Genomic DNA, 14,914 nt, shown 5'->3' with positions numbered 1-14,914 from the left:
TTATAATATATAATTAGTATCATTAAATAAATCGTTGAATATACTTTCATAATAAACTTATTTGAAGATATAAATGTTACACGTATTTTCCATAAATTTAGTTAAAGTTGATAAAATTTAACCTACACGTATCCCATAACGACTTCTATTTTGAGACGGAGTGAGTATAGTACTAGCAGGTAACCCCGCGCTTCGCGCGGGCAGCAGACTGACAGTATACACGATATACAACAGATGTAGATGCAGTGGGAAAGGCAGTATTATCAGGTAGTTAGCCTGTTCGGAAGGCCGTATCGTATCGTGGATTATTTACTGCTGGCTGGTTTGGTATGAGAGAAAAACACTGTTCCTAGCGGAAAATTTACGATCGTTTACGAGCAAGCGAGCAGGATTGAAACATATTCCTTCCATTCCAATACCTTGCGCTGGCTACAAATGCAGGAGTAAGTATTCCTTTTTTTGGCCAGTAGCATATAGGCCAGTACAAATGTGTGTGCATTTCCCTTCCACAGCAAGCTCCAAATAAAGGAAGCGTAGAAATGTACTGGAGCAAACACAGTGTTGGTAGATATAGATAACCAAAACATGTAAACTGTCGGTAAACTGCTGAATATTTCCTGCCCTTCTGAAAGAAGCGTGAAGCATACATGGTAGAAGGGTTTGATGATGCGAAGAGGGTGGAGCTATGAGCACTAATAAGGCTTTGATAGGCCGGTGACAGCTTTTGATGAAGCCTAACATGGTCTGTTCATAGGAAAGATCAATTTTTGAGTGGAGAGACGTTAGAAAAAGCTACAGGAGGAGTGCAGAGATGAGTATCCAGTAAAGCATAAGACAACAGGAGTATCCAGGAAGCTGAAGATTTGCATAATGATGAAATCAACATAACAATGCCCTTCTTTTCAATGATCTAGGTCTTTAAAAGCTTAAATCTGTGAACCAAATATGCGACTGTGACAACTATATGATCACCATGACCTTGTCATCATCAGCATTGAGAAGCCAGATCAGTCGCAGCAGAATGCAAAGGGAATAGAACCACCTGTCCACTGCAAGGTACATCATCAGCTTACCATAGGCAACTTAGCTGGTTATGCATGGAATGTAATGGCATAATAAAATAGAATAAGAATAAATGTTTCAAACAAAATGGAAATTTGAAGGGACACTTGCCCTGTTTGCTTGGGTTTATTTGGCTTATAAGCCGTATTTTTTCAGCCAACGAACAGTATTTTTATCTCACACCAAATCAGCCAACAGTACTTTCAACCATGGCTTATTAGCCAAACAAGTCCAAACGAACGCAACGACTGCTTATGAGTCACAGAATCCAGAATTTGTACTACCCAAGAGTCAATGAGTTAAACCATTGGTTATAGACCAATTGGCTTAGGCCCTGTTTAGATCCCACCCAAAATCTAAAATTTTTCAAGATTCCCCATCACATCAAATCTTGTGGCACATGCATGGAGCATTAAATGTAGGTAAAAAGAATAACTAATTACACAGTTTGCCCGTAATTGGCGAGACGAATCTTTTAAGCCTAAATAGTCCATAATTGGATAATTTTTGCTAAATACAAACGAAAGTGCTACAGTAGCCAAAAACCAAAAATTTTCGCATCTAAACGGGCCTTACTCCCATCATATGAACATATTCTCCGACACCAGTGAGCCACAGCAGGCAGAAAGGCCTCTTTTCCACACATGGATCCTGCAGAGCAGGTTGCTGGCAACATATCGCAGGTCTTGTGGTTGTCAGCACATAAAAGCAACTAAAATAAAGGAGATTCAGCGTGGAAGTATTAGAAACAACTATTGCTCTGTAGTGACTGACCTGGCACATATTTGCCGTGTTGCAGCAGCACCGAGGATCGAACACGATCAGGATACCAATTGCAAATTCAGAAACCTAGAGTACAACTAGAGATCATCAATAAAAATAAAATTTGGAATGTAGTTAGAAACCTTGAATTACAAAATCAACTGAAATTTAATCAAAAACCATAGTTTTTAAGGCGGTAAGGCGAGGTGCGGCGCGCCGGCGCTCCACCCCCTTCTAGACGCTTAGGCGAGTTAGGCGCGCAACGAGACGACGCCATACACATACTCTAACATTTTATAGGACATCACAAACATACACTTATGCATACCTTTCTGCTGCCAATTCTGGAGCCCATGTAGTAGTGATCCTCCTGTTTCCAGTTGTCTTCTTCCATGTATCATACAGCCCCTAACAAGTTTCAACATGTGTGACTCATTAATATAATTATGTAACAGAAATACTTTGTAATCAAATTAAATATAGATAGTGAAATACATTTTGATGATCTGAACTCTCTTTTCTTCTCCCAAACAACAAGGTGCATATACAATAAGGAATTTAGCAACAGCAAGGAAATTTAGCAACAAAAGACACAAGCAAATATCAATATATCATCATTACATCAGCCCATAAAGTCAGATAAGAGTCTTAGTGGCATAGTTAGCCACGTTACAAACATTCCAGAAATATAGATAAGAGTCTTAGTGGTATAGTTAGCCACATTACAAGCAATTCACAAATATAACTACGTAAGATAGTCTTAGAGGCATAATTAGTAGTCCACAGCCACAATTACATAACATAGCCCAACCATCAAAAGTTAGAGTCTCATGGCATGCTAAGTAGTGCACAAGTACAACACAAAAGTAATTTTAGTGCAGGTCTAAAATCTGCTAGCAGCCAACTTTCAACAGTCAATATCCGTCATCAAACTCATCAAGGATGTTTGGAGCCTCCATGTTTTCGCCGCCACCGTTGGAGCCATTGGGATCCTGCTCACAATCACTCACATCAGCATCGTCATGTGGATCTTCCTCTTCCTCTTCTTCATTGGCCAAACCTAAGTCTTCTTCAAGTTCAGCCAACCTTGATTGTCCATTTCTTGCACGCTTGCTGCTGGTATTCCTTGGAAGATTGCAGCCTCGCAGCGAGCTTGATGCACCAACGGCTTCATCCACATGTTCCCATGTAAGGCCATTACCATTGTCACCATTGTCACACCCACGGGCACCTTGAGGATGAACATAGGAGTCAGCCCACTCATTGTCCCAATCAAACTCCTCAATGGCCAAAGGATTAAAAAAATCTCCTTTTTTCTCACGCCTTAACTGAAACATGGTCTTCATCTTCCGGTTGTAGGAAACAAACATAATGCATTTAATCGCTTATGCAGCAACATATTTCTTTTCTTTGTATGCATCTACAAAAGAAGAATGGAAAAACAACAAATAAAGGTGTCATTAATTGGCTAGCTGAGCACAAATCAATTAGAAGAAAACAGTGACTAGTGAAGTTGGCAATACTCACAAACTCAAATGTACTCCAGTTTCTCTCACAACCAGAGGATGAAGCACAAAGACTAACAATGCGTTTAGCAAACCTTTGAAGCTCAATAGCATGACCACCATATGAACGCCACCAATCAACTATATTGCCAAATACAAACATATATTAGCATTTTGAGATGAAATATACTTGCTGGAATTAAATTGCACATACTAAAACCTGCAGCAATTATAAGAAAAACAGCACGTAAGAGGGTTCAAATTATGTAGGTTTTGCTTGGCCATTTTGTTTGAGAATGCATCTCCTCTAAGGCCTTCATAGTCCAAGGATTGAGCATCAATCTTGCTTCTAATTTCTTCATCCTCCACCATTTTTCCAAGCACATCAAGAAAACAGCCTCTTAACAGCCCAACAATTGCATCATCATTAGCTTGTATGAGAGAATGTAGTCTTCCTGGGTTCAAATACAGTGCAGCCCCATACAAAGGATGATCCATTTGTGTGACCCAATGCTTCTCAATGATCTTAATGACATTCTTGAGCAAGGTTTTCTTGTTTTCAGTAGCAAAGCGGAGCTTGATCTTCTCTTTTGCATGATTCATTAGTGCTACAACCTCTGGCATTGCAGGCCTCTCATCACCATCAACCACCCTAAGAATAATAAGCAGAGGTGTTGAAGCTCTAAGGCAATCTTCAACTGAATTCCAAAATTCCACAGAGAGCACAGTGTTGTGCACTTCTTGATCGGCTGCAGTTTTTGCCAATTTGTTCCCCAACCATTCTTCACTAACAAATAAAGCCTTCAAAGCATCTCTGTGCTTGTGCAAACTTTTTAAAGTGAGGAAAGAGGTGGCAAATCAAGTGGCTGCAGGTCTCACAAGATCAACCCCTGTCTTTTTCTCTCATCAAACTAAGAATTCTCCCATGCCTATAGATGAAAGTTGTGACATGTTTGACTCTTGCAATGGGCTTCTTAAATTCCTTCAAGTTCCCTATCCCTTCCAGTATAAGATCCAAGCAGTGTGCAGCACATGGACTCCAATACAGCATAGAAATCCTTTCCATTAGAATTCTACCAGCTGCCTTGTAATTAGCCCCATTATCAATGATAACTTGAACCACCTTGTCTTTTCCAATCTCCTCAATCTTTGCCTCTAATAAATCAGCAAGCATAAATGCATCATGTACCTCACTTGATGCATCAACAGACTCCAAGAAATAAGTCCCTGTAGGGCTATTCACAAGGAAGTCGATCAAATGGTGGCCTCTCTTACCAGTCCAGCCGTCTAACATAAGTGTGCAGCCATACATCTTCTAGGCCTGCTCATGTTCCTCCCTCATAGAACTGGTCAATTTCACAGCATCCTTAAGCAATGGTTCACCTAACATATAGGGAGTAGGAGGCTTGTAACCTGAACCAAATTGTGCAGTTGCCTCAACTGCAATCTCAAACTGTCTTGCTGCTGCTACATTAAATGGCACACCACACTCATAGAACCCCAAGGCCCACTGCTGATCCACATAGTGCTTCTCCTCTTTGGTCCTTATCTTGACTAGAATTGTTGGCTGAGAACATCCTTTATGTCTTTCATCAACAACTTCTTCAGGTGTTTTCCGAAGCATCTCAACAATTGACTTGTTAACCTTCGGGTTTGCCTTTGTATTGCTTGCTGTAGTAGCCTTGAATAAATAATTTGCACGCCTTTGTTTAGCTGCAGTCCCTGAACTTAGCTGCACCTTGGAAGCTTGGGATTCTGTAGGTGCAGTGTCTTCAACTTGAACAGATTTAGCTCTAGCTGCTGGGGCTGCTACTGCATCCACCACCACCACCACATCTACTGGTTCCTCGGGTGGCTCATCACCCTCTTCGTTGAACAATGGCCTCCTCCTCTTATTGGATTCCAAGTAATCTCTCATCTTCTTCCTAATGGTAGTGGTGGTCTTAGGACACATTTTTGCATCTCCATATCCATGTGTCAGATGCTGCTTCAACCTTTTTATCCCTCCAGAAACCTCAGTGTCACAAAGAGTACATGCCACCTTATCTGGCTTCTAAAGGTTTGCCCAATATCCTTACTTCTAGCTTGGATCATTTGAGTTGGCCTTTCTTGCTTTGCCTACCTTAGGATCATAGTTTTCATTGTTGACAGAAGGTGGACTTGCCATTCTTTCCTGTTGGTTTGTGCTGCATAAAAAAACCAAGAGAGTAATTAAAAACTGAGGAGATTGAGTACTCGATGCAGCCTGCTGTAATCTAATCTAAGCAGTGAAACAGTGACAGTAATCTAGCATTAGAAAATTAGCAAGTTGGCAATGGCAAGTCACAAAAAAAATACTAGCAGACAACCAGTACATGTACATGTAATAGGCATTTTTATACTGGTGTTCACCATCAGAGCCTCAGGGGCCACATATAACAATGAGTCATTGACACAGATCAATAAATTAATCTCTTATGCAGCAAAGTTCAGACATCAGACATTAGACAGACAAGCAATCAAGCATATATTAATTATTCACAGCAATTAGGTAACCACATCAGATAGAAAGGAACACACATGTGAGCTATCCATTCCAACTATCAAACTCTACATACAATAAATAGGAGAAATGAGCACAACAAAGAGAGCAAAGTACAGCAGAGGAGTATAGGAAGGAGCAGAGCATGAGAACGAGGGGGAGGAAGAGCAGAGGAAGAAGGGGGAGGAAGAGCAGAGCCGCAGCGAGTAGCAGAGGAAAGAGGAGGGGAGGATATACCTGGCAGTCACGCGGAGTAGAGCAGAGTCGCGGGGCTAGAATCGATCGTGGAAGCGGACGGCGTCGGAGTCGGTCGCGGCTCGCGGTGGATGGAGTGGGATTTGGTTGCGGACGGGACTAGAGTCGCGGACGGAGTGGATTGTCGAAGTCTCACGGTCGAATGGAGCAGTCGCTGCGTGGAGCAGAGTCACGCAGACGGGCGGCCTCACGCGGCTGGGATGGACTTGCGTGGGGCAGTCGCCTGCGCTGCTGTCGCTGCCGGATTTGAGGTGCGTCGCCGCCCTCTCCTCTCTTCCTCTCTCCTTCCTTTCCCTCTCCCTCTCTCTCTCTCTCAGATGCGATGGGGATTGGGAGCCTTTGGCGGGAGGTGTAGGCGCGACGCTGCTGCTTTTCCCACGCGAGGGCATCGCGCCGCTCTTTTCCCGCCCGCTCGAGCGCGCGGTGCCGCTCTTTTCCCGCGCCTTTTAGTCCCGCGGCGTCCGCCTCAGCGAGAAGGATGACTAGATGACGACTTCGACCACGAGGCGACGCCATACGCCAGGAGGATGCGGCGACAGCGACGCTAGGTTTGAAAACCCGCTCGGACGACTAGTCATCGCCTTAAAAACTATGTCAGAAACGTTTGATTACATAATGGTTAGTGGAAAGGAATAGCAAAGGCTGATTTCTAAATTACATAACAGCTAAAAGGTTGAGGTAATTGGTTTTTCAGAAACACCTACAACTATAAGCAGTTATGAACAAATATGAAATATTCAATGGCACTAAAAGTGAATGAGGTTTAAAGATATACAATATATGTGATTCACACACACCATGGTGCTAGAGGGAACAATAGCCTCATCTGCTTATCCTGAACTGCTCCATATGGCAGAGATCTGAACTGACTCTAGATGAGAAAGTAAGATTGTGATAACGCAACAAAAAAGGCAGAAAGGAGAAGGATTGTGGGGCTTGGAAGAATACTAACCTTTTTCCAGAACAGAAAATTGCATTCGTCAGCATGCAAAATTGGGGCACTCCATCAGCCTGTTTGGCAGCCCTGAATTGGCTGGCTGGAGCTGGGGCTAGACCAGCCAGTCAATTCCAGCCGCCAGCCATTCCCAGCATGTTTAAAACGGTTGATTTCATAATTTCAAATTCAAACTGATTATTGGCGCCAACAATAGGTGGTTTTCATATAATGGCGCCAAACCACAATACACATAAGGTTGTTTACAACACATTTGCAATCCACAATTCACAGTTAAACAAGTTATAGGTTCAACCAATAATTTATAGTCCATTTGTTCCATCCATACAACACAAAGATCATACACTACAAATACCACAGTAGGCATATATGCAGCACAAACATTGTGGCCTTCATGATCCCACTAACCAAAATACATGCATACCTACAACATGCAGGTGCACATACACCACCCGCCTTCGAGCTACTCCTACGATCAGTACCTATTGTCACTCATAAACAAATCTGTAACTACCTAATTCAAATTGCTTACTAAAGTAACTACATTACCTCAACTCTCCTAAATCAGATACCACTCCACACAACCATAGATATCAACTCCCTAACTACAGAGGTTTGGGTTCCCCGATTTAGCTCAACCCACTCTAGTAGCTCATACGAAGGTGGATCAGCTCCATACTTAAGAAACCACAAGTAATTTTCTAATGCAAAGCATGAAATGATTATCATAGCATGCTTCTTCCTCTTGCAGTACGGCACCCCTTTCAGACTATGCCAACATTCTTTCAAGCCCCCAAATCTCCTTTTAATGATATTTCGCAGCTTCGCATAAATGTAGTTGAATTTTTCCTTCCGTTGCAACCGATGCAAATCTACATCCCTAAAATCGTTCATATGATACCTTGTGTTTCTGAAGGGAGTCATGTAACCTAGCATGTCCATGTAACCCACGTCCGCTAGATAGTACTGGCCTACAAGAAATGACAATAGATCACCAATTAGTCCTACTTATGAGGAAACACGACACAATAGACGCCATTGTGGTTTGTACTCACAACAGAAACACCTAAAGACAACTCTGGACTATGAATGCGACAAAAAATAAGTAGTCCCAGTTGCATCAAACTAACTTATACTAAACCAAAAGGTACCAATATCTAGGTATCAATAGAATAATATTCACCACATATATTACTGCACAACTAGATAGTGTCCAAATTCAGATCAAACCATTCCAACAAGACCATAATATTGACCTATTTGCACAAATAACCAATCCAATTGCATCAGCTACTGTGTACCAACATGTACTTAGCATACCCAACAATACCGTTGCACCACCAGTAATACTTATATTCATGGTAACCTACGTAACTATTGTCATACACAAGGAGTGGGAAAGTGACAACTATTGAATCATTAGCATTTCATCCAATCATCTCAGACAATACATGATAAGAACAAACAACAAACATTCAAGCTCCTTGTAACCTATGCAAGCATTGTCATACACAAAGCTATATTTAAACACTGCCAAGTAAAAATCAGTGACAACATTACGAAATTTTTTTTGCCAGGCATCACGAACCTGCTGGGGGATGCAGGAACCAACCGTCGTCTTGACAGTCTTTCAACACCGCTATGTCATGACATGCCCCCGTCTTCCCAGCCCCCACGTATGTGAAACGGCCATCCATATCCACGATGGCACAAACATTAATTGTTGTTTCGTCTTTCCTATTGAAGAAATCAGCCTTTGCTTCACGGTTAAAAGATATGTCAGAAAACTATGTGAAGCATGTGTTGGGGGATGCCTAAACCTATGAAGCATGTACATCTAGACCTGTGAAGCACGAGACATAGTTTTCTGACATATCTTTTAACCGTGAAGCAAAGGCTGATTTCTTCAACAGGAAAGACGAAACAACAATTAATGTTTATGCCATCGTGGATATGGATGGCCGTATCACATACGTGGGGGCCGGGAAGGCAGGGGCATGTCATGACAGCGGTGTTGAAAGACTGTCAGGACGACGGTTGTTTCCCGCATCCCCAGCAGGTTCGTGATGCCTAGCAAAAAAAATCTGTTATGTTGTCCCTGATTTTTACTTGACAGTGCTTAAATATAGCTTTATGGATGACAATGCTTGCATAGGTTACAAGGACCTTGACTGCTTGTTGTTTATTCTTATCATGTATTGCCTGAGATGATTGGATGAAATGCTAATAATTTAATAGTTGTCACTTTCCCACTCCTTGTGTATGACAATAGTTACGTAGGTTACCATGAATATAAATATTACTGGTGGTGCAACGGTATTGTTGGATATGCTAAGTACATGCTGGTACACAGTAGCTGATGTAATTGGATTGGTTATTTGTACAAATAGGTCAAGATTGTGGTCTTGTTGGAATGGTTTGATCTGAATTTGGACACTATCTAGTTGTGCAGTAATATGTGGTAAAAATTATTCTGTTGGTACCTAGATGTTGGTACCTTTTGGTTCAGTATAAGTTAGTTTGATGCAACTGGAACTACTTATTTTTTATCGCATTCATAGTTCAGAGTTGTCTTTAGGTGTTTTTGTTGCGAGTACAAACCACAATGGCATTTGTTGTGTTGTGTTTCCTCATACAGTAGGACTAATTGGTGATGTGTTGTTATTTCTTGTAGGCCGATACTACCTGGCGAACATGGACATGCCAGGTTACATGACTCCCTTTAGAAACACAAGGTATCATATGAACGATTTTAGGGGCGTAGATTTATATCGATTGCAGCAGGAGAAAAAATTGAACTATATTCATACGAAGCTACGAAATATCATCGAAAAGAGATTTAGAGGCTTGAAAGAACGTTGGCATATTCTGAAAGAGGTGTCGTAGTACAAGAGGAAGAGGCAGGCTATGATAATCATTTCATGATTTACATTAGAAAATTACTTGTGGCTGCTTAAGTACGGAGCTAATCCACCTTCATATGAGCTACCGAAGTGGATTGAGCTAAATAGGGAAACCCAAACCTCTACAGTTAGGGAGCTGATATCTATGTTTGTGTGTGAAGTGATATCTAATTTAGAAAAATTGAGATAATGCAGCTACTTTAGTAATTCAATTTAAATTAAGTAGTTATGGATTTATTTATAAGTGACAATGGGTACTGATCGCAGGAGTAACTCGAAGGCGGGTGATGTATGTGCACCTACAAGTTGCAGGTATGCATGCATTTTGGTTAGTGGGATTATGAAGGCCACAATGTCTGTGCTGCATATATACCTACCATGGTATTTGTAGTTTATGATCTTTGTGTTAGTATGGATAGAACAAATGGACTGTGAATTGTTAGTTGAACCTATAACTTGCTTAACTGTGAATTGCGGATTACAAATGTGTTGTAAACAACCTTATATGCATTGTTGTTTGGCACCATTATATGAAAACCACATGTAGTTGTCGCCTGTAATCAGTTTGAATTTGAAATTGTGAAATCAACCGTTTTAAACATGCTGGGAATGGCTGGCAGCAGGAGCCCCAGCTCCAGCCAGCAATTCAGGGCTGCCGAACAGGCCGATTACATGGTAGCTGACCCAATAGCGGATGGCTCTGTCTTGTTCTCTTTGACTCGAGGACGATTGCTTGCTATGTAGATATCTAAAATCAGGCCAAGAAAACATATGGAAAAAAAGATTTGTGGTTAAAAACAGCCATATACTGACAAAATAGTTATGGTTGATGTCATGAACAATTGTGCAAGGAAAATTTATTACCTTATAAGATGTGGGGCGCGTACTATATATCATGGAATGAAAGGGGTCCCGTAGAAGGGAAACTAAGGCTTTGCAATCCTTACATGGGTGACATACAGTATGGATCAAACCTGAAGTAGAAAAAGAAACATTAGAGAATAGATAATTAGAGACAGCTGCTGGTAGAGAAAAATAAGTACAGTGGTAACACTTGGCCAGTCTAAGCATAACTATTATTGGAAATATTATTAACCTATATGCAGGGTGCTGTTTAGTAGGATGAATCATAGTAAAAAGGGCAATTTAGACATTGCACAAAGCCTGTGCAACTCTTACATGAGGATATGTTGACTACTATGGCCTCGGATACATGTTCATCATTCCAAAACAAAGCAGTACAATGCGAGCACATATGATCAGGCCTTCTCAAATAAAGAGGTGAGGAAACCGTGCCTACAATTTGTACAACAAACAAAGAAAGAAACTAATAGTTAAGGTCATGAACAGATTCTTGCGATGATCACCCAGTATATAGCCACGCATGCCTGCTTTGACTTCAAACACATAATACAATTTTATTATCCCGAAAGACAATGAGCTGGATCAAATGCCCCTAACTGATAAGCTTCAGAGTCTTGTATACAATCTGCCTAAATACCCTACAGTTTTTATCTTCCTATGTTTCCGAAGAGGACTTCCTTTGACCCCCAGGAAACATGCTTGGAAGATATCAGTTTTTGTTCGATTATTAATAGCCTGTATGTATGCAGCGGTCTGCAAGCTTCGGTATAAAAAGAAACAGGGCATGTAATACAGACCATTATAAAGGAAAAAACATCCATAAGACTCAACATGCTGAGTAAAAATTCTAAGACTTTGAAGACGTAGCTTTATGAATAGTGGTAGTTGCCAATATTAAAATGTACCTGTATGTTTAAAGCCCCCTTTGGCACGGCTCATCCAAAACGGCTTCACCGGTGAAGCCAAATGTGGTGAAGCCAGAAAAACTAGCTTTTCCCGGCTTCTAGTTCATTTTAACCCTGGCTTACAAAACGGCTTCACGCTACAGTGCCTCGATTTGCGCAAAATAGATGAAGCCGAAGCCGGCATAAGCCGTGCCAAAGAGGCCCTAAGCATCATAAGTAACAAATCCCTTAGATTACAAAGCGCTCACAATACAGAAATGTATGACCATGAAAAGATATCTCAAATGTACAAATTGACATTCACCTAAACATTTGAAAGGATATAAAAACACAGAGGAATGATGGTATGTTACCAAGAGAAGTTCAGGAATAAAGTTTTTGCAGCAGGTTAAGGAGTAACCTTTAATGCCATGCAGTCGCTGGATCCATCGTCCTTTTGTCATGTATAAACATCAACCTGTCATTGGTTTTCAGGTTCAAATAATCAACCTAAGTAGAATAATACAATGACAAAGAGATGATTAGCCATGCAAAAGCTCTCATGTAGCAGACAGGAACCGCTAGACTCTTGATTTGCAATTTTGCGCATTTTGGATGCAGTACTGTAGTACTGATGTTTGTCATTAGGGCATATGTAGTGTGGCTCTTTCATGGAGGGAACACAGATGAAATCAACAACAAAAAACTGATTGTAAGACTCTAGCAGTCCAAACTTCCAATCGACCTCACTGTGGATCACAATCTTCATTATTCCAAATCATCAGCATTCCAAGATTCAGAAAAAAGGGCGTACCCAGTGCAGAGAGCTCCCGCTCTGTGCAGGGTCTGGGGAAGGGTGTCAGTGACAAGCCTTACCCTCGCCTGTGCAATGCAAGGAGACCGCGACTCGAACCCGGGACCTTCCGGTCACAGGCGGTAAGACTCTACCGCTTGCACCAGGCCCGCCCTTCCATTCCAAGATTCAGAGATGGAACAAAATTAAGTGGTGGAAACAAAATACATCTTGCCATGTTCATATGGATTGTTTTATGTTCATATTGAGCATTTGAAAATTTCATCAGTGCATTCATCCAGGAAAGCAGGTAATATTTATGTGTTGCCATGTCAGAAACAATTTAGTGCCAGAGTCATCATGTTTGCTAATGGGAAAATCACATGGTAGAAATGTCGTTTGCTTTTATAACCCTAACAAATTAGTGTCTGGCTCTAATGTGTCATCATTTTACAATTTGACAGAAACATTCTGTAGCAATGCAATTCATTGCTAAATCACAATCGTTTTGGGCGCTAAAAAATAAGGCAGTCAAATTGAAAAGTACAACACCAACCCTGAGAAGCGAGGACAGACATTTGTTGTGATATCCCATGATAGTTTTATAGACATTGTATGGGTCCACATCTGCATTATTTGGCCCCAACGCCATGGTCCAAAGCTGAGACAGAAAAGCTAGAATGTGTCAAGATTTACTGGTATATCTAGGACACAGATGGATACATGTTAAACAAAATCAGCCGCGAGGAGTAGATAAATGAGTTTAGCGGTTACATGCTGATCAGGCAAAGAAAAGAATTTTTACATGTAGCAATAACTGTTCGGGTTCAGATTTCAGAATCAATTAGCCTAGCTGAATCCATGAAGCAAGAATACGTAGGAAGGACGTCCCCTGAATTGGTAAACCTCGTAACAATGCAGTAGCATAAATATGTCTAATAAGCACATGGCTGTCTCCTCGAAGGAAAAAAATGGAAGGACACTGCAAAAGAGATTGTGTAGAAAAAAAAGGAATCGATTTGTACCTTCATCTTAGCATCGTCGTTGGGGGTTGTCGCTTGAGCAGACCTGGATAAGGGATCTGTAGAAAATTCATGAGCAAATAAACAGATAAGTTCAGGATTTGCAGTGAATTGAAGGAAAGAAAAGAGAAGACAGCAACAATTCGAATCCACTCCATTGCCTAAAGAGAGATGTAGGAAGCCTTCCGTGGGCAGTACCGTAGCCTCCGGGCCAAACGCAACGGCAAGAGTTGAAGGAGGCGACCGGAAACCATATTCATCAGAAAAGCATAGAGAACAACATGAAGTAATAGAAACTGTACCCAAAAAATTAGGAGGACAATAAACAAATGAATGGAAAAATGAAATTGGACTCCTGATCAGGTGGTGAAGCCGTCGAGGATGGCTACATCTAATAATACAGGCTGATCTCATCTAGCGACAATTGCGAGGCCGGCATGCGAAGACGTGGAGGGAGGGAGGCCGGAGAGTGGGGAGAGCGGAGGACAATCTGTAGGCCGACAAATCTGACTAACCTCGGCGAAAATGGCGGCTAGGGTTTCTTGGAGCACAAAATCAGCGTCAACAGTGAAGGGGAGCCCGGAGGCCCTACCGCCGTCGCGCACGCGACGCCCTCGGCCGGGCCGGCGCCTCCGCTGTAGTGGGGCCCTGGGGCGTGCAACCACCGAGGCGCCGTTGCCGCTCCCATCGGCTGCGCGCCTGCGGGCGCCGTCAGGCGGTGGATGGCGCAGGAGGGCTCGTCGCAGGTCTTGGAGCTCGCGGACGGGGGAGAGGAAGAGCCGGCGGAGGCTGCGAGGCGGCGGCGCGCGGCATGTGCACGTGGAGCAGCCGCCGAGGTGACGGATGGGGAGAGGATAAGGCTGGCGAGGGTCGGCGGGGTGGCTTCTGGACGTGGGCGTGGCGGGCATCCAGTGCGTGCAGATGGGATCGAACGGCCAGGGTCGGACTACTGTTGATGAGCAGTGAAATGAGTCTGTGCAGTGGGAGGACACTATTGATCTACAGCGCCGGTCACCAGGATTAGAGATCCACTAAAATAATAATAAAATAATAATAATAATTCTAAAAATAATAATATATATAGGTGGATTATACTATAGATATGGGCCCTTTGATTTCTCGATCCTAGTCCATGACGAACCGGCCAGTGCATATGACATCTCCGGTCCGATCCGATCCCTGCATGCTGCGTGCCTGCGTCTGGAGTTCAGTTCGAATTGACTGTACGTACGTCCGGCGTTTTTATGGCGCCGTTGATCGTTTCGCCTGATGCTCATATTTATTTATTATGAGAAAAAAAATAATTGTTGTTTGCTGAAAAGTATCGTTGAAGTAGCGTTAAAGAATAGGACCGACGATTCGATTGGCTATGACGCCCGCGCGTCCTC

At 42.3% G+C, this 14,914-nt stretch overlaps 1 protein-coding gene and 1 long non-coding RNA gene across 5 annotated transcripts; both read right to left on the bottom strand.

Annotated features, from left to right (window-relative positions):
• Positions 1 to 3,542: 3,542 nt before the first annotated feature.
• LOC136469387 (uncharacterized) lies at positions 3,543 to 4,641 on the bottom strand. The gene is made up of 2 exons (XM_066467597.1): positions 4,259 to 4,641; positions 3,543 to 4,143 (listed from the first exon to the last, which is right to left on the bottom strand). Exons 1-2 carry the CDS (start codon positions 4,639 to 4,641, stop codon positions 3,543 to 3,545), a joined length of 984 nt encoding a protein of 327 aa, XP_066323694.1.
• Positions 4,642 to 10,510: 5,869 nt separating this feature from the next.
• On the bottom strand, positions 10,511 to 14,450 carry LOC136476679 (uncharacterized). Of its 4 annotated transcripts, XR_010763681.1 has the most exons (8): positions 13,688 to 14,450; positions 13,530 to 13,585; positions 13,061 to 13,165; positions 12,133 to 12,189; positions 11,733 to 11,935; positions 11,143 to 11,259; positions 10,828 to 10,937; positions 10,511 to 10,711 (listed from the first exon to the last, which is right to left on the bottom strand). It is a non-coding gene; the product is annotated as an uncharacterized lncRNA (long non-coding RNA). The 4 variants fall into 4 exon arrangements; XR_010763682.1 differs by lacking the exon at positions 11,143 to 11,259 and having other exon boundaries at positions 13,688 to 14,449; XR_010763680.1 differs by lacking the exon at positions 11,733 to 11,935 and having other exon boundaries at positions 13,688 to 14,442.
• Positions 14,451 to 14,914: the final 464 nt, after the last annotated feature.

Source organism: Miscanthus floridulus, chromosome 8 (genome assembly GCF_019320115.1).
Source record: "Miscanthus floridulus cultivar M001 chromosome 8, ASM1932011v1, whole genome shotgun sequence".
NCBI lineage: Eukaryota > Viridiplantae > Streptophyta > Magnoliopsida > Poales > Poaceae > Miscanthus > Miscanthus floridulus.
The sequence above is the reverse complement of the archived record's forward strand: the minus strand, read 5'-3'. Positions and strand labels throughout refer to the sequence as shown.